We start from the raw sequence: 23,985 nt of genomic DNA, 5'->3' as shown, positions 1-23,985 counted from the left end.
TGGCCACTTTAAAGATTTTATCTTTGCCTTTGGTGTTGTGCAGTCTCACTAAGGTGTGTCTAGATAGGGATTTCTTTTTCTTTATCCTGCCTAGTAGTTAGATTGTAACAACTAAGCCTACTTTGAAGATAAAACTTAGCATATCCTCTCTTACTTTAAAACAGTGTCAGAAATAAAATTCCCAGAAAACGATGATGTCTATTAGGAATCCCTGATGACATTTTAGAAGTCAACACAAATCTGAAAGCTATCGGGTTAAATCAAACCATTCCTACCACCTAAAGCCACAGGATAAGTTGCCCTGAGTTCTGGGCGGAAGACTCATGCAGCATTTTCAATTCTCCTTTAGCAAAGCAACCCTTTCTTCAAATGGCATCATGCCTAAAAGCCCACATTTGGGAACAGGAGTGGAGCTGCTCTGACCCACAGAAGGAATGACTTCCCTGGACCTGTGGTGGGATCACCCCTCACCACAAAGGCCACTGACGAAAATAAACGAAAACAGTGATGTGCTGGCGGTGAGCTAGTCTTCTCTGAATTTGGGTAGATGCAGGTGATCTTCCCTGGGGAAGGCCCAGAATCCAGATCAGGACAGCTCAGGGATGTTGCATGGGGCAGACCCTACTGGGAACCAGAAAGCCCCTCAGGTAGCATCTCTGTCTGTACCACTTGAAAATCAAGATGTACAGGCAATGTGGCTTCCAAAAACTTGACATTTGTGTTATTTAAGCAATATTCATGAAACACGGGGCGGGGGGGTAGTCTATTCTTTGCCTTAGGGTGGGCATATGCTTGGATCTGAGCAACTATATGTTAAATTTTGTTTAACGTTTAAAAATTAAATAATTGAGGACGCATATTCCCTAAAACAAAACAAAGTTGTGACATATATTTACATACATATGTACGTATATACATACACACGCTGTTCACTCAGTAACCACACTTGTTTACACAGAGCTAGCCAATGCTTCATTTGTTGGTAATTTTCCAACATAGTAAATGTCATCAATCTATTTCTCCACATGTTAGGCCCTTTTTTATTTTTATTCATTCATTCATTCATTCATTCATTCATTCATTTAATTTTTAATTTTTTTGTTAGGCCCTTTTTTAATCATCTCCGACAGAGGTCCCAAGTCTTATTCCCCACGCTACAGCTACATGCACTCATAGACCTTCCCCTTCAAAACCCATAGGTTCCCTGCCTTCCCCCCAGGCCCTAGCCTGCCTGCACCCCTGTTCCTGCTTCTGAGGAGTCCATTTGGCTGGTAAGGCTGTGGACGCAGATGCAGAGGCTGGCAGTCGGAACACACATTTCAGAGGGATGGGAGGTGGTCAGGTAAGGGAGATGGCCTAAGGGAAGAGAGCTGATACCATGACAGTGGTTTTCTTGGGCAGAGAAACTGGGGGGAATGGCGGGGGGGAGCAATTAGGATAAAGCTAGAGAGGTGAGGGTCAACTCCGTTCTCTAACCAAACCAACTGATGCTGGGCTTGAGCATAAAGCCTGAACATTAAACTCAGGGTAGAGCCTGGAGATTTTTCCGTAGCCCCTTTTCTTTTTTTTAAACAGCTGTATGGTATCTTATTGTGTAGATAAACTGGTTTATTTAATGAGGGGGTTGGTGCCATAAGCAATACTGCTTAACCCTGTGAATGATTAGTGATGCATACATGCAAAATGAATCATTTTCTTAAACATGGAAATCTGACCCCAGTAAGCCATTGTTTCCATTTGAAAATGGAACCACTGAGGCTAATGGCCACTTACCTTGACTTTTTCCTTTAACCTTCCCAAGCGAATATTGCCTTCTATGATTTTGTTGAGAACTCCATGCTTCTCACTTTCTAGACATTTAGCCTAAGGAGAAAAATGAAAAGAAAAATAATGGGCACCCCGCCTGCCCCCCACTCCCTGCGTGAGGGCTGTGGGCAGAGCCTGTGCCAACGGCTGAGGAGGGGCAAGAACCCAGAACAGCAGGCTGGGTGCCCTTCCTGGGCGCCAATAGAAGATCGAGACCCCCCCAAACAAGGGGGATGTGTTATAAGGGCTTCCAGCACACCTCTCTAATCGTATTCAAGGAATAAGTGCCCAGATGCAAATCAATTTTCAGCTTGACTATTTGAATAATTACAAAGTTAAAGATAATGTGAATGCACCATGCCATTCACCAAACCAAATGTGACGGCATCACATCCAAGAGGAATGTCATTTGAAGCTCAATGATTTAACAGTAACATCTACCTGGGAATTGCTATACACTGCAAATTATTTCAAATGCTAAAATAAAAAAAAGCGAGGGTGAGCATTCCTTCTAAGGCATCTGATCTCATTTGATTTCCTTCAGAAAGGAAAAATATGACACAGGAAGTTAAATAACTTGCCACAAGTCACACAGAAAACCCATCCTAAAGATGGGATTAGAAATTAGATGCCACTTTCAATAAATTAAGGCCTAGGAGACCAGGACAGGGTAAGGTTGGGATGCTGGGGCCACGGTCCCAGGACAGGGCAGAGGCAGCTAGTACCACCCCCGGACCTCAGCTAGAGGGGCTGACCCTGGGGCTCACAGGTGCAAGGAGCTTGCAGGGTCAAGGGGACAGCAGTGTCTGTATGTACACAGAGGTTTCTTGTGGCGGAAAGAGGTAGAGGGGAATGAACGCAGCTCCCCAATGTCTATGTGGGTCTAAGGATTCTGAATCCGAGCCTGGCTTTCAGGCCATAATAACATAGATCAAGGCAGGAGGAAAGAACACACTTCATTTATGTATTATTGACTTAGTAACTTCTAAGCATTTGGACAAATACTATATGGCTTGCACTTATATTTCCATCCTGGGCCCACACATGGGAAGGATGGGCTAAAATTTGGAGAATCTGAAAATGTGCAGTTAAAATTTAAAAAGAGGAAGCTTTTTATGAGTAGTTTTGTAAAGAAAACACTCTTAAAAAAAAAAAAGATTTATTTTAGGGTAGGTGGGAAGGACAGACGGAGAGAAACAATCTCCAGCAGGCTCCGCACTGAACTTGGGGCCTGAGGCGGGGCCTGATCTCACAACCCTGAGATCATAACCTGAGCTGAAATCAAGAGTTGGATGCTCAACCGACTGAACCACCAGGCACCCCAAGAAAATGCTCTTAAAATTACGTTTGCATATTGACGTTCAGCGTACCTGAAGAAACTGAGGGAGCTTACCAAACACATGAGATTGTTGCGTTCCTGGGTTATATTCTCTGCCAGGCCAACAAGATTTGCCAGGTACTGGTGAGCAGACATTTCGCTCTCCATGGCTTTTTCCACCTGCTTTTTGAGGACATCAATTTTCTTTTGAGATCTCCTAGAGAGTTCCCCAAAATGGTGGAATAAAAAACTCATTAGCTTGAATGGCAAGGACATAGTGAATATCTGCATCATAAAAATAGCAAGTACGTTAGCATTTAAACATATTCTTTGGCAACCTAAATCTTCTACTAAGTGTCAGGGTGAGAAGAGGTAAATGAGTTTAATTTTAAGTGAAGCATAATTATTGACTCCAAGTCAACAGGAAATCACAAAATGCTTAACACAATTAATAGGCTACTTATGTATTACTCCATTAATTTTTCTGGCTCATGTTCTAAAAAATGCTTTTGAAAAAGGAATCAAGTTAACCCAAAGCTGACTTTTGGGAAATGCATAGGAAAGAACTTCCAGTACTTTCAGCATCATAGGGTCATCATTATGACTATCAACTATAGTTGAACTATAGAATTGAAAAATGTCGGCTAAAGCTGGTCAACAGAAAAGCCTTTACTGTACTTTTCTTTTGATACCCAGTAATCTCAATGATCCTTTTCCATTTTATATCCAATATTAGAAAAAGAAAAGAAAAATAAAACAGAATATTTGTCTCTTTTTAATATTAAAAAAAAATCTAAAAAACAAACCAGCTTAAGAAAAAAATAGATAAAAACCTATTTATTTTCTGTGCCCTGTTGAGTTCAGCTTCCAGTGCTTGATTTTTAGCTGCCAGATTGTTCTTCTCTAAGAGCAGACTCTGTTTCTGCACTTGCAGGAGTGCCAACTTTCCCATCAACTCTTCCATCTCGGCACCTCCTTTCTCCTCTTCCTTCTGCAACCGGCTGGTGGACAAAAACATCACAGGCTTGTATCTGGCACCCTGAAGCGAACATGAGGTGGCCCCTGCCAGGCAAGTGAGGGGCAGCCCAGCCCACCAGCCCACGGGGATCCGTGGAAGGTCCACATGAGTCCACGGGGGTGTGGAAACGCTGCCCATCCCCTCCCGAAGGGCCTGGTGGGGTAATGATTTAACCCCCTTTTTTTTCTTTTAAGATTGTATTTATTTATTCATGAGAGACACACAGAGAGACGCAGAGACACAGAGGGAGAAGCAGGCTCCTTGCGGGGAGCCTGATGCGGGATTCGATATCAGGACCCCTGGGATCATGCCCTGAGCCAAAGGCAGATGCTCAACCACTGAGCCACCCAGGTGCCCCCAATGTAACCCCTTTTCTTGCCCATAATTGTGTCTTTGGATAGATATACTTATTTGTATCCTATATTCCTTAAAGAAATAATTTAAGATCGCTTAATTTTTTACACAGTTATAACTGCTTCCCCCAATCCTGATGCTACAACAAATTTTATGTCATACTAAGGTAATTTTATACTTTTATGATAAAACAACCAAAGAACAAGGAGGGCATACACTTTCAGTGTATAGTTCTGGCAAAATGATACTCGAGAAAAGAGTTATTTCTTCACTGGTTCTCTTGGTCAGTTCTCATGTAATAGCCAGGACTGAGCCGTGCTCACAGAGGCTGCCCAGTTCTGAGGTGGGGGGGTCTCTCTGGGTGCCACGGGGGCTTGCCTGCAGGCAAATGGGCAGTAAGTTGCATGTGTTTGGGTCTACCTCACTCCTCAGGCAATTCCAGGGACTTCAGCCTGGGTTGGCTCCCTGAACACCCAGGCAGGAGTTTTCCAGAGTTTCTATTACTTTCTAGCTTACTAGAGTTAATTCGTCAAAGAGTGGAGGACATACCTAGATAAAAAACTGTGAAACTGAGGTTATTTTAATTCATCTTCTTTCCTCACTATCTTTTGTTTTGATTCTAGAACTTTCTTTAAAAGTCCTTTTGCCAAAAAAAAAAAAAAAAAAAAAAAGTCCTTTTGCCCATGTACTCACCCAGTACCAAATCAATCAGTAAAGAAAAGTTTACAGCGCAAAGCAACTAGGGGCTATAGAGGATGTTAGGAAAGTACTGGTGGGTCAGCACGGCCACCTTAGAGAGCAATACGCCAAGATCTATAAAATGTACTTACCCTGTGGCCCAACAACGCCATCTCTAAAATATGTACATAGAGAAACTCTGACGACACATACACGAAATCTTACTGTGGCACTACTTAAGGGAGCGAACTTAGTCACAATATAAACTTCCATTAAGAGGTTAAGGAAAATGTAGCATTTCATATGATGGAACACTACCAGGTAGAAGCTAGAAGAATAAACTCTAAAAAATAAAAAAAAAAATTAAAAAAAGAATAAACTCTAATAGCTATTTCAACATGGAGAGATGTTTGAAAAATTGAGTGTAAAAAGTCAAGATACTAAAAGCATGAATTCATTCATATAAACTTAAGACACATCAAAATAAATTACCATGTGTCATTTATGGAAACGTGTATAGAAATAAAAAAACAGATTGGAAATGTAATTCCAAGTTTATGGTAATGCTCCTTTCAGAAAGCCAGGGATAGATATTGGACTAAGGAGAGTGTTTAAAAAGGACTTCAGTTTTCTTTCTCCCCAACATTTTATTTACTTGAACAAGCCAGAGAGAGAGCACAGGTCGGGGAGAGGGAGAAGCAGGGAGCCTGATGAGGGCTGGATCCCAGGACCCAGGACCCAGGATCCTGGGATTATGACCTGAGCCAAAGACAGATGCTTAACTAACTGAGCCACCCAGGTGCCCCTTCAGTTGTATTTCTAACAATATATTTCTTTTTTTTTAAGATTTTATTTATTCATGAGAGATAGAGATAGAGAGGCAGAGACACAGGCAGAGGGAGAAGCAGGCTCCACGCAGGGAGCCTGACGTGGGACTCGATCCCAGGTCTCCAGGATCACGCCTTGGGCCAAAGGCAGGTGCTAAGCTGCTGAGCCACCAAGGGATCCCTCTAACAATATATTTCTTAAACAAAACAAACAAAAAGGTAAAAACAATTTGTTAAAAAGAAAGTTAATAGGTGGTAGGAGAAATAGTTGCTTTATTTATTTATGCATTTATTTTTTATTAAAGATTTCTATTTTTAAGTAATTTCTACACCCAGCGTGGGGCTCAAACTCACAACCCAGAGATTAAGAGTCGCATGCTCCATTGACTGGGCCAAGCTGGTGCCTCAAAATAAGTTGCTTTAAAAAAAAAAAATTTCTTTTGAGCTATCTGGGTGGCTCAGTGGTTGAGCGTCTGCCTTTGGCTCAGGGCGTGATTCTGAAGTCCCAGGATCGAGAACTGCATCAGGCTACCTGCATGGAGCCTCCTTTTCCCTCTTCCTGTGTCTCTGCTTCTCTCTCTGTCATGAATAAATAAATAAAATCTTAAAAATAATTTTTTTTAAAAAAATGTTTCCTATTCCACCTTTTGGGTTCCCTAGAGAAAATATATACTGATCACTTCTGATTTTAGTTCTCCTGGTAAAAAAAACATGATTTAAAAAATTTTTAAATTGTGAAATATAAGTATAGAAAAGTATATAAAAGATAATTGCATATTTTATCAACTAATTATGAGGAACCCTCATATAATTACCATATAGGTGAAGAAACAGAACATTTTTTTAAAAAAATCTCATTTACAATTGTACCAAAATAATAAAATACTTAGGAATAAATTTAATCAAGGAGTGAAACGCCTATATTCTGAAAACTATGAGACATTGATGAAAGAAACTGAAAACAACACACACAAAAAATGGAAATACATATCATGCTCACGGATTGGAAGAGTTAATATTGCAAAAATGTCCATATTACCCACAGCAATCTAGACTTAATGCAAACCTTATCAAAATACCAACAGCATTTTTCACAGAACTAGAACAAATAATCCTAATATTTGTATGGAAACACAAAGACCCATAGCCAAAGCAATCATGATAAAGCTGGAAGAATCACAAGCCCAGATTTCAAGATAGTACTACAAAGCTGTAGTTACCAAAAGAGTATGGTGCTGGCATAGAAACAGGCACACAGATCAATGGAACAGGATAGAAAAATTAACCTATGCTTAATTAATCTATGACAAAGGATGCAAGAATATCCAATGGGGGAAAAAGACAGTCTTCAATAAATGGTCTGGGAAAACTGGACATGCTACATGCAAAAGAGTGAAACCTGACCACTTTCTTATACCGTACACAAAAAACTAACTCAAAATAGATTAAAGGCCTAAATGCGAGACCTGAAACATCACTCCTAGAAGAGCACATGGACAGTAATACCTTTGACATCAGCCTTCGCAACTTATTTATGGATCTGCCTCCTTAGGTGAGGGAAACAAAAGCAAAAATAAACTACTGCACAGCAAAGGAAACTGAATGGGGGGAAGATATTTGTAGGTGGTATACCTGATCAGGGAATAATACCCAAAATATACAAAGAACTTCCACAATTCAACACTAAAAACACTAGCTTATTAAAAAATGGGCAGAGGGCCTGAACAGACATTTCTCCAAAGAAGCCATCCAGACGGCAAACAGACACAAGGAAAGATGTTCAACATCACTCATCATCAGGGAAAGGTAAATCAAAGCCACCATGAGACCTGACGCCTGTTAGAATGGCTATTCTCAAAAAGAGAAGTGGTAACTGTACTATGATTCAATAGTAATGTAAAAAACACAGAACATTTCCAGGACCCCAGATATTCCCATAGGTCCTGCCCCAATCATAAAACTGTCCTTAATTATTTTTATAGTGGGGATGCCTGTGTGGCTCATAGGTTGAGTGTCTGCCTTCGGCTCAGGGGTGATCCCGGGGTCCTGGGATCAACTCCCACATCGGGTTCTCCACAGGGAGCCTGCTTCTCCCTCTGCCTATGTGTCTGTCTCTCTCTGTGTCTCTTATGAATAAATAAAATCTTTTAAAAAATTATCTTTATAGTGTTATCACCTATCCATGCATTGCTACAATTCAGTTTAGTTTGCAAAAACGGGACCCACACGTACAGAGAACCAAGATGCGTAAGAGGTGCATTAAAGGACCGTATGTATTTCAGCGCCGTATGCCTCCAAGACTCACCTATCTTTTTGTGTGGCTGTAGAATATTTAGTTGTATCACTCAGCCAAGTTCTACGCGCCCATTTTCTTGCCAACAGCCATTTGGACTGTATTCTGTATACATCCCTGCAGTATTCTCTGCGGGACTGCTATTCAAAATGTGATCTTCAGATGGGTGTCAGTCTCCAGCTATTTGTTACTTCCACAAGATTAGTACAGAAATGAAAGAGAATGGTTTCAAAACTTTTATAGAATCTCATGTTCCTGTGACACCTGTGCAGTATGAAATGAGTGAATCTGTTTTCTTTTCTTTCTTTTTTTAAAGATTTCATTTATTCATGAGAGACACAGAGAGAGGCAGAGACATAGGCAGAGGGAGAAGCAGGCTCCATGCAGGGCGCCCGATGTGGGACTTGATCCCAGGACCCTGGGATCATGACCTGAGCCAAAGGCAGATGCTCAATCGCTGAGCCACCCAGGCGTCCCCTATTTTCTTGAACAGCAGTTTGGATGTTGTCAAATGTGCAGAGAGGGTGTCATGGTAGCTGTGCACTTGTTATGTGCAGCAGGAATACATAACAATGTATGATTTTCAGGTTAGTTTGTCAACTTAACTCAAAACCCTGTAGAATCCAGAACTCATTTCTGTCATTGAAAATTAAGTATTATTTTATTGGATACGCTGGACTGGATTAATGATAACTATAAATGGCTAAGGAAGAATGTTAAACATACAAAGACTTCTGTTTCCAGCCAAGACACAGTTATAGAGACTAGATTTACCCTCCAGCTAGAAAAAACAGGCAAAACATACGAAACAACAGTTTTCAGACTTTAGATAATGCACAAACGCAGGACTGTGATCCCTAAGGAAGGAAATAACAAGGTGAGCATTACAAATGCTCCAGCTTACTGGCAGGCTGTAGTACTGAACCCAGTGGACCTGCTGCATTGAGGAATCAGAGATCAGAAAGGCCAACATAGGTAGAAACTGTGGGACAAAGGGCTCTGGAGACCCTTGGTGGGGTGGGCAGTCACCACCAGTGTTTGGCTGAGGACTACTGATCTGTACATGAATGAGAGGAAACTACCCAAGGCCAAGGAATCAACCATTAGAAACAGGGAGCAGAACAGTCCTTGATATTCATCAAGAACTGGAGTAGTACAGGAGCCTACCAGCCAGAGTGGAAGGACCTTATAATAGAAGGAGCATCGGAGACAACCCTCCAAAGGGTATCACTGCCTTGGTGGTGGGGCCACAGTAGCCTTGGACTAAAGGCTGCTTTGGGCCTACCCTAAGAAAAGCAAACTTTGAGGGGCACCTGCCTGGCTCAGTTGGTAGAGCGTGCGACTCTTGATCTCAGGGCTGTGAGCTCAAGCCCCAAGTCAGGCCTAAAGCCTATTTGAAAAGAAAAAAGAAAAGAAAAAAGAAAAAAGAAAAAAGAAAAAAGAAAAGAAAAGAAAAGAAAAGAAAAGAAAGGAAAGGAAAGGAAAGGAAAGGAAAGGAAAGGAAAGGAAAGGAGAAAAGAAAAGAAAAGAAAGAAAAGAAAAGAAAAGAAAGAAGAGAAGAGAAGAGAAGAGAAGAGGAGAAGAGAAGAGAAAAGAAAAAAGAAAAGAAAAGGAAAGGAAAGGAAAGAAAAGAAAAGAAGAGAAAAAAGAAAAGAAAAGAGAAAAAAGAAGAGAAGAGAAAAGAAAAGCAAACTTTGAAAAATCCAACTACTACTGCCTAGTAACGTAAGTGTGCACCAGAACAAAATCTCACACTACTTAAAGTAATGCACTAAATCTAGCATCCAACTACATAAACTACAATATCCAGCAACCAATCAAGCCTGGGAATAAGCAATAAAATATGGTCCGTGATCAAGAGGGAAAAAATCAATAGAACAGTTCCAGAGGTGAGAGAGATGATGGCATTGGCCAACAGAGATTCTTAAGCAACTACTGTAAAGATGCTCTGTGTGTTTAAGAAAGCAGAGAAAAAGCATGATGAGGAGAGAAATGGAAAATATAAAAATGACTCAAATGGACTTTTCAGGGATGGAAAAAACACAATACAAGTGGCAAACCATACACTGAATGGGAATAAAAATACAGACTGGACACTGCAGAAGGAAAGATGAGAGAACTAGAAGACCTATCAATAGATAGTATCCCACTGAAGCAGAGAGGAAGAAGAGTAGGGGGGGAAATGACTTATGGGGCAATATCAAGTGGTCCCAGGAGAGATGAGAGAAGGAAAAAATAGAAAAGAATATTGAAGAAATAACAGCTAAATTATTTCCAAGTTGATTCAAACTCAAGCGGAATAAACACAAAGAAACCACACCAGAGGATATCCTGATTAAACTGCTGAAAGCCAGTGATAAAGGAAAATTACTAAAAGAAGCCTGAGAGAAAAGATACATCATGTTCAGAGGAACAAAGATCATAGTAACAACAGCAGATTTTCATCAGGCACGATGCACGCCAGAAGGCTACGGAGAACATCTTCACACTGAATGAGGAAACAAATTCCCAAACCAAAAATCTGTCAACTTGTAATTTTTTTTCTTTTATTTAAATTCCATTTAGTTGCCATATAGTGTATTACTAGTTTCAGAGGTAGCGTTTGGTGATTCATCAATTGTATATAACACCCAGTGCTCATTACATCACGTGCCTCCTTAATGCCCATCACCCAGTGGCCCTCTCCCAGCTCCCCCGCCCCAGCAACCCTCCATGTTTCCTAGAGTTAAGAGTCTCTTATGGTTTGCCTCCCTCTCCGTTTGCATCTTGTTTTATTTTTCCTTCCCCTCCCCTGTGTTCATCTGCTTTGTTTCTTAAATTCCAACCTGTAATTTTTTTTTAACCCAGTGAAATCATCTAAAGCTTTATCATTTTTCTGGTAGAAATACTATAAATCTTTCCATTCCTTTGCATCTGTGAGGCTTCCTAAATAGTTCCTTCTCCCCCTCTTTCCTCTGCTGCTCTCAAATACCACTTTCTACATCGCTGTTCCTCCAATGAAATACAATTCCTTGTTATAAATTGATTTCGTTTCTACCAACTTTGCTAAAGTCCCTTACTATTCCTAATGATTTATTTGTAGATTTGTTTCCTACATATGGATTTGTATCTGTGAAAAATGACAGTATTATTTATTTCCAAACCTTCTAATTTTGCTTTTTTCTTGCCATGTGCACTAGTTATCACTTAGTAACCAATGTTGTTAATGTTGCTCAGAAATGGTGTCAGAGGGCGGGCATCCTCCCATTGCCACCAGTCTCAACAGGAAAGCTCGCAACATTTCACCACTAAGAGTGGCATTTATTGCAGTTTCATTTAATAGAACCATTTTAAAGTTTACATCTATTCCTAATACTTTCTTTAAGAATTTTTACATCTAGGGGCACCTGGGTGGCTCAGTTGGTTAAGCATCTGCCTTCAGCTTAGGTCATGATCCCATAGTCCTGGGGTGGAGGCCCATACTGGGTTCCCTGCTCAGTGGGGAGTGTGCTTCTCCCTCTGTCCCTCTCCAGCTTATGCTCTCTTTCTTTCTCAGATAAATAAAATCTTTTTTTTTTTTAAAGAGTTTTTACATCTAGATTCATGAGTGAAAAAATGAAAATTAATTTTCCTTTCTTATAATTGTTAGGCTTTGATATGAAGAAGACATTGATCTCATAAAATAAATTAGGTAGTATTAATTCCTTTTCTGTTCTTCAGAAGACTTTATAAGACTGGAATTATTTCCTCCTAGAGTATTTTTAGAACACTCTGGTCAAGCTATCTGGGTGTACAATTTTCTTCAAGGAAAGATCTTTGGATTCGGGTTCTTCAGTGACTAAAGTATTCAGGGATTCTTTTTGAGTCAGTTTTGGGAAGTTATGTTTTTCTAGGTATGTCACTATTTCGCCTGAATTTTCAAATTTATTGGCAGGAACTTCTTTTATTTCTGGCGCGCACAAATTTAAACATCTACGTGGTGGACTGAGCCTCTTCTATCAACCGATTCTCGTTGCTAAGTAGTGTTTGTTTGTTTTTTGACCTTGTCATCTGTCTTGCCAGATATTAATGTAACTTACCACCTCTCTTTTAGTTTGTATTTGAGTAGAATAGCTTTTTCTGCCCTTTCACTTTGGACCTTTCTGTGTCTTTCTGATGGAGATGTGAAGCTTAAAGGCAATACACAGCGGCTGTTAGAGTTTAGCTACACCACTGCAGAGCATCTCTGCCTTGGAACCCATTGAGTGCGGCTGGCAGGAGCCTTGCCTCTCCCAGGGCACAGGCCTTGGGTCACAGCCCAGAGTCACAGGTAAATGTAAATTCCTGGTCTGATTCCTCCCTGTGATGAGCATCTTCTCCACCTCCTAGGGCCTTCCCCTCCCTGGCCCATAGGTGAGAGCCCCTGAAGCTTACTAAACCCCTGCTCGTTTTGGTTTGCATTGACCAATCTGGCCTTCACCCAAAAACCCCACAGCACACCACTCCTAGACCCGTGGTCCCTCCAGGTACCTGTGGGTTATAAACCGCTATTTCACCTTCCCTTGTGGTCTTACTGTGCTCACCATCCAACACTCAGGGCTCTACTTAACAAACGTTAATTTAACATTTAGCCTCTTTAGTGTTAGCTACTCCTGATATATTTGTCTTTCAATCTTTTCATTTTACATTTTCTATTTTACCACTTGTCCTAGCTTTCCCTTTTGCCCTCATTTGGACTGATTTTTTTTTTTTTTTAATCATTCTTTCCCTATACTACTTTAGAAGTTACGGACATTCCACAAATTTCATCAAGCGTATTTTCTTCTTTTTTTTTTTTATTTTTTTTAAATTTTTATTTATTTATGATAGTCACAGAGAGAGAGAGAGAGAGAGAGAGGCAGAGACACAGGCAGAGGGAGAAGCAGGCTCCATGCACCGGCAGCCCGACGTGGGATTCGATCCCGGGTCTCCAGGATCGTGCCCTGGGCCAAAGGCAGGTGCCAAACCGCTGCGCCACCCAGGGATCCCAAGCGTATTTTCAAACTATAAAGTGAACCAGGGATCCCTGGGTGGTGCAGCGGTTTGGCGCCTGCCTTTGGCCCAGGGCGCGATCTTGGAGACCCAGGATTGAACCCCACATTGGGCTCCCAGTGCATGGAGCCTGCTTCTCCCTCTGCCTATGTCTCTGCCTCTCTCTCTCTCTGTGTGTGTGTGACTATCATAAAATAAATAAATAAATAAATAAATAAATTAAAAAAAAAAAATAAATAAATAAAGTGAACCAACACCTTTCTCCTCTCTGGAGTGATATAAAGACTTTAGGAGACAAACACCATTGACCCCCTTTCCTGATTATATACTATTATTGATGTGCATTTGAATTCTATGTATTTTTCAATCCCAAAAGATATTATTATGGCTTTATGGAATCAATGTTCATTTACGTTTATTGACATCTTTATGTGTCCTTCTTACTCTAGTTTCTCTCTCGCACATCCAACACTGAATTATGTTTCTCCTCCCGATGTATATCCACTTTTAGAATTGCCTTTAACGTAGGTCTGCTGGTGGTGATGCTCAGTTTGGGTTTGAAAATACCCTTCTTTTGACTTTATTCCTGAAAGGCATTTTCTCCAGAATGAAATCCTAGCTCATCAGGGGTTGTTTGTTCCCCAGCACCTGGAAGCTAGCGTTCCAGTGACTGGCGTGTCCCCTGTGACCTGTTAAACGTCCTGTTGTTGCTGAACTCCCTTGGAGGAACTCTGTCCTCCACTTTTCACTGAGATGGCTCTTCACTTACCCAACCGTGCTTGTGCTCGCTGGGCTAGCAGAGCCCACGGACTGCCGACCGGACTGCCGACCGGCTTCAGCAGGGAAGACTCCCCACGGACATACCTCTAACCACTCCCACCACTCCCACCACTCCCAGTTAAATACATCCCCGTGTCGCTTCCTGCCTGTGATGCCGCAACCTTAGAACACTCCAGGCCATCCTAGGGATACTTGCTTCTGACCTATTTTTCAGTTCGCCAATCCACCATCCTGCTACGTCTGATCTACAGTCAGGCCCATCCAGTGAGTTCTGAATTTCAGTTATTGTAATTTTCCAGTTCTAAACATTCTGCTTCCTTTCTGAATCCAGTATTATGTTTTATAGTTCCCTGAAGACATTTTGGAGGCTTTTATTTCTTTAAGCCTAAGAGTTACCAGTTGTTTTATAGGCTTTGTCTGATAATTCTCCTATCTGGATTCTTTATTATAATTATTTGCTACTTCTGCTGGTTCCCAGTCACTGTATGTCGGGCTTGCTTTGTGTCCTGGACACAATCCTTGAAAAATTTTTAGGGGTAAAGAGCCTTCCTCCAGGGAAGATTGAGGGCTGACTGGTTTCAAGTTCACCTTACCCTGAGGATGAAGCCCTTTGGAATCCCAGCTCTCGATCTGTTTGCAGGTGATGGGCTTGTCTCATCATTCTCGGTCCACTGATATTTCATGGGGGCGTATCTGGGTGCGAGTCTTTTTCATTCACTATACCAGGTACTCTGCAGGTCTTAGCAGTCAAGGTGGTCGGACACTTGGAAAAGTCCTTCAACTAATTATGTCTTCCTTCCCACTTTCCTTAATCTTTCTTTCTGAGATTCCTGACGATCTGAGGTGAGACTTCCTGGACAGCTAAGTCTTCCATCCATCACCTTCTCTCCATTCCTAATTGTTTCCTTATGTGCTAGCAGAATCGACCAATGTGTCTTTAAGCCCCTCTATGCAATTTTCTTTAGATTCTAGTAATTGTTTCCAATCTTGCTGTTAATGATTGTACTTTTTTATGGCATCTTACTCTCTATATTCTGAGTTCTCTATATTATATTTTCTTTGAAAGAAGTGAGTTTCTGTGCTTATGTAGGTCTCTCTCTTTTATTGTATTTTCCCCCCACTATACCCAATGATCCTTGTTGTTTGTTCACACCTAGGAGTCTGTTCTTATTTTAGGATGAAGGACTTGGCATTTCGTATGCATTATGTAAAGAGGCTGCTCTTCTGCGCTGGCATCTCCCTGAGCTGGCATATCACTGACAGCTGAGCAAGACTCTGTCTACACAGATGAGTTATATGAATAGTTGGCTTCACTTTAGAATAGCAACCCTTCTCCCGCCCCAAAAGCCAGAATAAGGAAGGCTTTCCTTGTATAGATACCACTAGTCACCCCAAACCCTTAGCTCTCCCTAAACAAGTCTGCTAACTTTCTTTAGAAGTGGGGTGACACCCTGTTTTTCTCCCACCACCCATCCTGGGTAGGCTCAGCCTTTGTAAGCTACAGTAAAAATAAAAAACAATCCAAGCTTCCAGGTGTGACCACCAGCACAGCAGGTGACTGTTCACTAGGAAAATAACCTCCTGCTATTCCTTGGGCCACGGCTCTCCCAGGCGAGGTTGCCAACAGATAGAACAAGCTGACTAAAAGGAGGAGCCCCTCCATATTTATGATCCGCACGGCCCTGCACCAGGAAAGGAGACACAACACACATGCACCATACCTAGAAGCTCATCGAGCGCAGGTTCCATTTACCCCTTTTCTATAAAAACAAAAATCTTTTTCTCATGACCTCTTCTTTGCCTGAGACACAACTCTTTCTCAAACTCCTTCTCAGACTCACCCCCATTGCAGGAGCTCGTGCTACAGCTGCTTTGCTGCTAACTAATGACTATCCTTCTACACGTGGTGCATCTCTTACTGCCCTATCAGAGTGGGGAGGGAGCCCCCCTAACGGAGGCAACCAGAGGGCAGGTGCTCTGAAGCCTTGCAGCCCTTCTCCCCTGTGCCCTTGGCTCGCCTCATGTCTGTGGTATTCTCCTCGTCTGTTTTTCCACCAGGTCTTGGTAGAGCCTCTGTAGACTCCCCTGAGTGCACGCATTCCATCCTTGATGAATTGGTGCCCCTCTCCCCGCGTTAACGATTTTCTTGCCAATCACTGTGCCTTCCAACAGAGAACCATCAGGGTGAACTCTCCACATCCACCCTGACTCCTCTACCCTCTACCCCACCCATCAACTCGGAGCCCAAAGCATCCCAGCAAAGAGCTGGCATAAAGGCTTTCCGTCCCTACTCTGGGTCACCCTCTACCACAACACCCCTCACCTAATTTCCACTTAAAAGAGATTGAGTGACATGTGTACCTTCCCAACAACCATGTCTTCCACTGCCTTCCCACTCCCACTGGTGGCCTCCTTTTGAAGGTTTTTATACCTTCTATACTCACATCTTGGCGGGGGGGGGGCATTAGAATATGTGGTTGTGGGGGTGCCCGAGTGGCTCAGTCAGGTGAGCATCTGACTCTTGGTTTCGGCTCAGGGCATGATCTCGGGGTCATGAGATGGAGCCCCGTGTCGATTCTTGGGATTCTTTCCCTCTTCTTCTCCCTCCCCCGCTGCTGCTCTTCCTGGCTTACAAGCTCTCTCTTTCTCTCTCTCAAGTAAGTAAATAGATAAAATATTTAAAAAAATAAAAAAGAGTATGTCATTATGACATCCACAAAAAAACCATCAGCCACAGGGAGTGGGTGTTTGAGACAAATAAAATCATAAAGATGAATAGAACTTGAAAAAAATGTCCTTCCTCTACGGGAACAGAAGAGTAAGGCACAGGTCTGGCCCAGGCGGCATGTAACAGTATAGTCAAAACACGGGGTTCCAGTAGTTGGAATCACCAGTATTTACTAAAGTACTAATCTAAGCATTTTGCATGCACCGACTCATTGATTCCCCCACGCCAAACATCTTAGCTGAGAGCTTCACCACTTAAAAAATTATTTCCCCCATTACAAAGGTAATGCATATTCATAATAGAACACATGGAAAATATTTTATAAAAAACACAAAGAAAATTTAAATCAACCATTTTTTTGTTTACGTTTTTTTTTTTTTAATTTTAAAATTTGATTTTAAATCACCTGTTTTGATGGTTAATTTTACGTGTCATCTTGGCTAGGCTACGGTTCCCAGTTGTTTGGGAAGACATTAGACAGATGCTGCTGTGAAAGTTATTTTTTGATGTGATTAACCTCTATAAGCAACGGACTTTAAGTAATACCTTACCCTCGAGAATGTGGGTGGGCCCCGTCTAATCAGTTGAAGGCTCTCTGAGCCAAAACTGAGGTTTCCCAAAGAAGGAATTCTGCATCAAGACTAACACAGAAATCCTGCCCAAATTCCTAGCCAGCTGGATGTCCTATGAACTTTGGATTTGCCAGCCCCTATAACTGTGTAAACCGATTCCTTAAAATAAATCTCTAGAAATATCTATACACGTATCCTACATATATATTAGTTGTTTCTCTAGAGAACCCTGATTACTGACATACACACAGAATTTTCACCTGCCAAAGAGAATTTCTGTTAATATTTTTCCATTCTTCCAGTCTTTTTTTTCTATGTACTTATGGTATACGTGTGTGTGACCATATACATTCAGGTGTGTATACACATGCAATTATACATACAAAGACACACACGCACGCTAGAATGATCAACTCATCCCAGTTTGCCTTGGACTTTCCCAGTTTTAGCACTGGGATTCCCACATCCTGGGAAAACCTCAGTCCCAGGCAAACAGAGATGGTTGGTCACCTTAATACACATACATACACTTTTTTTCCTTTTTAAATAAAATTGCGATCATTCTAGCCATACCGTTTTGTAATCTACTTTCTTCACTCAAAAATATTTATTTCCCCAAACTTCCCAAAGGACTCTTTTCTGATGTCCTGTTTAATGGCTGCATTGCATTGCATTTCATGATTGTCTCCTTTCATCCAATCAGCTCCCTCTGACTGGATATCCAGGTTTCCAGTTCCACTACTTTAGATTTTTTTTTTAAGATTTTTTTTTTTTAATTTATTTATGATAGACAAAGAGAGAGAGAGAGAGGCAGAGACACAGGCAGAGGGAGAAGCAGGCTCCATGCCGGGAGCCCGACACGGGACTCAATCCCAGGACTCCAGGATCAGGCCCTGGGCTAAAAGTGGTGCTAAACCACTGAGCCACCCAGGGATTCCCTACTTTAGATTATCTTTGGGCCTAAAACCAATAAAGGCTGGAAGAGCTGGGAGAGAAGAAGTCATACACACACACACACACACACACACACACACATAGTGCAGACCATGGCCCTCAAGGACAGGCCTAGTGGACTTTAGTAAGCACAGGTTTACCATTCGCAGTCCCAGACATCTGTGTGGGTGTAGCTAAATGACTCAGGAAAAGATGGGCAGCCTCTCTCTATTCCACCTAAAACCACACGCACGGTGATGCACTCAGACTTGACAAGACACCGCATCCTTACCTTTTTAACTCATTTACAATTGAAGTGTGAACGTTCATTGCAATCTTGCCATCCAGCTGCGTTTTTAGGTTCTGGCATTCGGTACGTAAACTTTCCAATTGCTCCTTCTTTTCAGTTAGTTCTTTTTCTTGGTTCTGTGTTTTAGTCTCCAGAAGCATTAGTTGTTTGGTCACTTTAGAAACTGAAAAACAAACGAGATGGATAAAGCCTTGGTACAGAAGACTTAAGAAACACTTAAGAAACATGGACAGCCAGGTTAGGAAAACACTAATCTTGAAAAAAAAAAAATCTTTTAGAGATTTATATATTAATGCCCAAAGCCTTATACTTAGAAACTACTGTCCCAATATTAAACATTGACCAAATGTAGACTTTCTTACTGGGGCTCAATATATTGATATCATTGTTGATCTATGATGTCAGCCAAACAAGAGAGGATTTTAGCCTTTAAAGAATGGACTTCCAAAGACTGAAGCCTTAAGTTATACCCAGATGTGCAGATGTGCAGCATCGTGATGTTATCTCCAAAACTGCAAGATTTTCAAGTATTTAAGGCCATCAAGCATGGCCCAACTTTTCTTCCTTTTCCTCATTAAGTTATGTTTTAAAGTGAATCATAAATATTTTCACCCCGTGCAACAGTGTATACGTAATGGTAAGATTCTTCCATAGTTGACACTATGGCACTAAGAGGTATTAGAGCATAAAACCTTAAGTCCTTCTACACCATGGAAAGATCTAGTTGATCAAAATGAATGGCTCCTTCTAGGAAATGGGAAGGTAAGATAGGCAGGTGACTGGATTGAATCTATCCTCCCTGACTAGAACAATCATCATACCTGCTCATATCTGCGACATTGAAAGGAATTAAGCTCAGGAAATACCAAATTAATTTTCCCTGCCATCTCTGATTTCGAAAACAAAGACAGAAAGCATGACAGTGTTCTTTCTCCCCCACCCCAAGTAACGCCAGAGTAAAGGTAAATATGTGTGGGCCACGGAGAGTCTAAGGGGAAGTCCTGTGAAGGAAATTCTTGTTGGACGCTCCGACAGACCTTCTTTTATTTATTTTTATTTTTTATTTATTTATTTTAGATTTATTTACTTGAAAGAAAGAGAGTGAGCAAGAAGTGGAGGGAGAGAGAATCTGAAGCAGGCTCCGCACTGAGCACAGAGCCCGATGCAGGGCTCGATCCCACGACTCAGAGACCACGTCCTGAGCAGGTACCAAGAGTCGGATGCTCAATTGACTTTGAGCCACCCGGGCGCCCCAGGACGCTCTCACTTCCTGGCTCGTGGAAACAAATGAAGTGCCAGCCCTGTAGCTTCAGCAGCAGTGGGGGCTCTAGGGCCCTGTGTGTTAGGGGCAGTCAATAAAGAATCAGGAGCACAAGGGAAAACGGAAAGGGGATACACTGGCTCACTCAAGACACTAATATTTTGCTCTCCTGTCCTATATTATTCTTTGCTGGAAAAGAAAAGTCAGTAAAGTAAAGGGAAGAAAATGCCACTACCTTTCGTGCTTGTAAATTTGGGTTTAACCAAAGTAGGAGAAATGACTCACTCTGGCCCACTTTAAAGTCCCTGGCCAGGGCAGCCTGGGTGGCTCAGGGTTTAGCGCCGCCCTCAGCCCAGGGCGTGATCCTGGGGTCCCAGGATCAAGTCTCAGGTCAGGCTCCCTGCATGGAGCCCGCTTCTCCCTCTGCCTGTGTCTCTGCTGCTTGCTCTCTCTCTCTCTCTCTCTGTGTCTCTCATTAATAAATAAATAAAATCTTAAAAAAAAATAGCATTTAAAAATAAAGCCCCCAGCCGTATGCTGTGCACCTCTGAGGAGCAGGGAGGGCCACATGGGGCAAGGGGGGGCTCATAGAAGGTACAGAAGGGAGACTCGGCTCTGAAGGAAGGGCAAGAGAACAAAGAAACTGTTCAGAGAGCAAATTTGTTCTACTTATTTACTTACATAACAAATATTCAGAAACTGATGCTGGCGCTGTTTCAAATATTCACCTCACATGATTTTTTTCCACTTACGTGGCACTGGTGCCCCCAAGCCCAGTTCTGCTGGCTCTAAGGGACCATCTACATTTGCTTTAAAACATATTTAGAATACCCGGAAAGACACTACGGAGTATAAGAGAAGGCAATCGACGCATTATGGGTAATGGTGGGATGTGCTATACCATACACAGCTGCCACATTCGAGAAAACCTGATTTCCTCCTTCTTTAATTTGAAGGGGGTCCTTCCCAGGAGCAGGGTGGGGGGTGGGGGCGCAGGTGTAAAATGATGCAACAGCAATCATGATTCCTCACTGGAAAGATGGCTCACCTTCCTGGAGACGCTCCTGGTGGGTGTTCTTGACTTTTCGTTGCTGAATCTCCAGCTGCTCTATCAACAATTTGTTTTCCTCTAGAACCAGTTCTGCCTGAGTCTGTAGCTGACACCTATAATTCATTCACAAAATTAAATACTGCCACTCAGGACAGCGATAAAGTTTGAATCATGAACTGCTTCAGTAGCTTTTTAAACACTTACAAAAGCAGAAAAGAGTCGGATAGTAGACTCTCATGTACACCACACAACACCCAGCCTGAACAACATGTATAACCTCCAATCCTGACGCCCACTGGACTGTTCTGAAAGCCAGTAGGAAATGAGAAGAATTTAGAATTTAGAAATTAGAAATTAGAATTTAGAAAGCTCCTATTTTAATTGAGAAATAGGGATCCCTGGGTGGTGCAGCGGTTTAGCGCCTGCCTTTGGCCGGGGGCACGATCCTGGAGTCCCGGGACCGAGTCCCATGTCGGGCTCCCTGCATGGAGCCTGCTTCTCTCTCCTCCCTCTGACTCCCTCTCTCTCTCTCTCATAAATAAATAAATAAATAAATCTTTAAAAAAAAAGAGAGAGAGAAATAACTCACATATTATCAATAGCCTATCTGCCCCCCAAACAATGATTTTGTTGAAAGCCTCTGGCTGGTTTCTTAAACTGTACTGAGTACTAAAACAGCCCTTTCCTTACAGGGGGTGCAGAGTGAATCCTGGCCCGGCTCAACCGATTGAGATCAAAGATTCCAATTAGAGAGAGCTTAAGCAACCTTCGAAGTCTGGTTAGATGCTTACCATTCAAAGCACGTAATAAACCAGTAAATTACCACAAACTTTCACCTTAAACTCAAAAAGTGAGGTGGAGGAAGGAGAGGAAAAAAGGCAAAAGGAGCCGAGCTATAGCAACGGCCTCCCTCCAACAGCAGCTGCACCCTGGCTGCCAAGCACCTGCTGCAGACGCCCGCGCCCCCAGTGGGGAGGGAGGTACCCTGCCGTCTGCCCACCCAGGCTGGCCTGCTCCGGCCTCCTCCCTCCCGCCTCAGGCCGACCAGCCCCACTTCCCCCCATTCACACTTCGGACTTTCTTCCAACTTCCTTCCTTCCTCCCTCTTTTTTCTCCTTCCTTCCTGCCCTCTTTACTTCTTTCCCCATCTGTTTCCCTCCTTCCTTTCTTCCCCTCCCACCATTCTGTCTCCTTTCTTTTTTAAACAAAAGAGCTTCTCCTAATTCTTAAAAAAAAAAAAAAAAAAAAAAGAGTTAAAACCTAAGACTCAGTCTAATATTCTCTCCCACTTTGTGGGTAAAGAAGCTAAGGCCCATTAAGCATGAGGTATCCCAGTTGGCCAGAGGAAGTCAGGAAGAGAGACGCAGAGTTTAGCTGCAGCCCAAAAGTCCACGGAGAAATTACGTGAGCCTGAGGGAAGGCTTTGACTGCAGTGTGAAGTTGGCGTGCCCGAGTGTCCGGGGGGGTGTACCACACCTGACACCTGTGCGGGGACAGCGGACAGCACCCAAGAAGGCTAAGGGGTGCGGGATCATGAGAGCCAGGGGCTGCAGGGCCAGCAGATCTGCCTACGGGACCCCTCCCCGAGCTGGAGGACAGAGCGTTAGAGAAGGGGGAGGCCACCTGGGGGGCCTCCAGGGGCACCACACAGACCTAGCGCTGCCCACCCAGGCCCGGGCTGCCATACTAGCTCTAGTGTGCCAAGCACAGGCCCTAATAGCAGGATTGGGGAACACTGTGCACAAGTGGATTTGAGAGTGAGGGCTTTCTTTTCTGTTGTTTATTTATTTTCACTTTATAGAGAAAGAAACGGGTTTGACCAGCACGTATATACAAGGTTAGAGGAAGGATCTGAGATCTCAGGTCCCTGGAGGGCTCTTGGAAGCAGTCTAACTGACCTGCTTTCCAGGGTTCGAGGGAGAAACAGGCTAGGAGCCCCGACAGAAGAAAAGGCAAGTTCAACAGGGGAAGCCACAGTGTGCCCTGAGATCCAGCAGCTGCCCAGGCCACTCCCAGCTGGCACTTCAGTGACCGTCGCGTCACAGAGAACCCACCTAATGGGAGGAAGGCTGCTGACTCCTATTTCAAATTCCTGGACATCACTGGGGAAAATATTTTAATTTTGTTCAGGGATGTTAAGGCACCTTAAAAGTTACTAAATATAACACAGTTACCCAAGGAGGAAAAGATCGATCTGAATAGTTTTTGCTTGGATATTGCGTTTAGACTTTCTAAGACAATTACTTTCTCATATTCATGACTAGCCATCTGCTGCCACTGGGCTGATGATCCAGACACGGCCTTGCCCTCGAGGAGCTCATCACAGAGGACAGGTGAGACAGGCGTGGAGACACACAGGTAGGGACAGCATGGCACATACCAGGACAGGGCACGTGTCCAGGGCTGTGTCAGAAGCTGAAACAAGGGAGCAATGATCTCTGCCTCAGGGAGAGCTACTGACCAGCACCATTCGTTCAGGGCCATGTGAGCAGGGCCAGATGGGTGGGTAAGGGTGCAGAAGGGGCGTTCTGGGGCGAGGCAGCACCAGCAGTGGGATAGAGTGAGGCCAGACTCAGCTGTCAGAGAATGGGAGGCTGCAGAAAGGGCAGGGCAGGTGGGAGCTGGGTGTATGGGGCCCCATCCTGAGCTGTCTCTTTGAAAGCCCTGGGCACAGTCACAGGGGGCAAAAGGGATGTGACTTTGAGGAAAGGGATTTGGGATGGGAAAACCGCCGTACAGACGTACGACCTCAGAAAATAAAACTGGGGAGAGTAGATGGATTTCAGGTTTAAAAACCTATTTAGGATTTTCAACGTCATAATCTTTAAAATTCAAGTTTAGAATATTTTACTACATTTTAATCATAGCTTATTAATTTCTTAGAAACTCTCCCTGAAAATATTTTAGTTAAGGAAAGAAGATGTATCTGATGATTTAATAAAACTTATTCCTGGGGATCCCTGGGTGGCTCAGCGTTTTAACGCCTGCCTTTGGCCCAGGACGTGATCCTGGAGTCCCAGGATCAAGTCCCATATCAGGCTCCCTGCATGGAGCCTGCTTCTCCCTC

At 42.9% G+C, this 23,985-nt stretch overlaps 1 protein-coding gene across 8 annotated transcripts in view; it reads right to left on the bottom strand.

The window, feature by feature from the left end:
- The window catches only part of CEP89 (centrosomal protein 89), a 73,363-nt gene that overhangs the window by 11,479 nt on the left and 37,899 nt on the right, over positions 1 to 23,985 (bottom strand). For 7 of the 8 annotated variants that reach the window (XM_072782411.1, XM_072782417.1, XM_072782420.1 and 4 more), the window contains 5 exons: positions 20,916 to 21,031; positions 18,589 to 18,769; positions 3,958 to 4,125; positions 3,200 to 3,341; positions 1,774 to 1,863 (listed from right to left, as the gene is read on the bottom strand). In XM_072782411.1, coding sequence (XP_072638512.1) covers positions 1,774 to 1,863; positions 3,200 to 3,341; positions 3,958 to 4,125; positions 18,589 to 18,769; positions 20,916 to 21,031 — 697 coding nt within the window. The remainder of the gene's footprint in view (positions 1 to 1,773; positions 1,864 to 3,199; positions 3,342 to 3,957; positions 4,126 to 18,588; positions 18,770 to 20,915; positions 21,032 to 23,985) is intronic. The other variant, XM_072782424.1, reaches the window with a different exon arrangement.

Source organism: Canis lupus, chromosome 1 (genome assembly GCF_048164855.1).
Source record: "Canis lupus baileyi chromosome 1, mCanLup2.hap1, whole genome shotgun sequence".
Lineage (NCBI taxonomy): Eukaryota > Metazoa > Chordata > Mammalia > Carnivora > Canidae > Canis > Canis lupus.
Note: the sequence above shows the minus strand (reverse complement) of the source record. Positions and strands in the feature narration are given on the sequence as shown.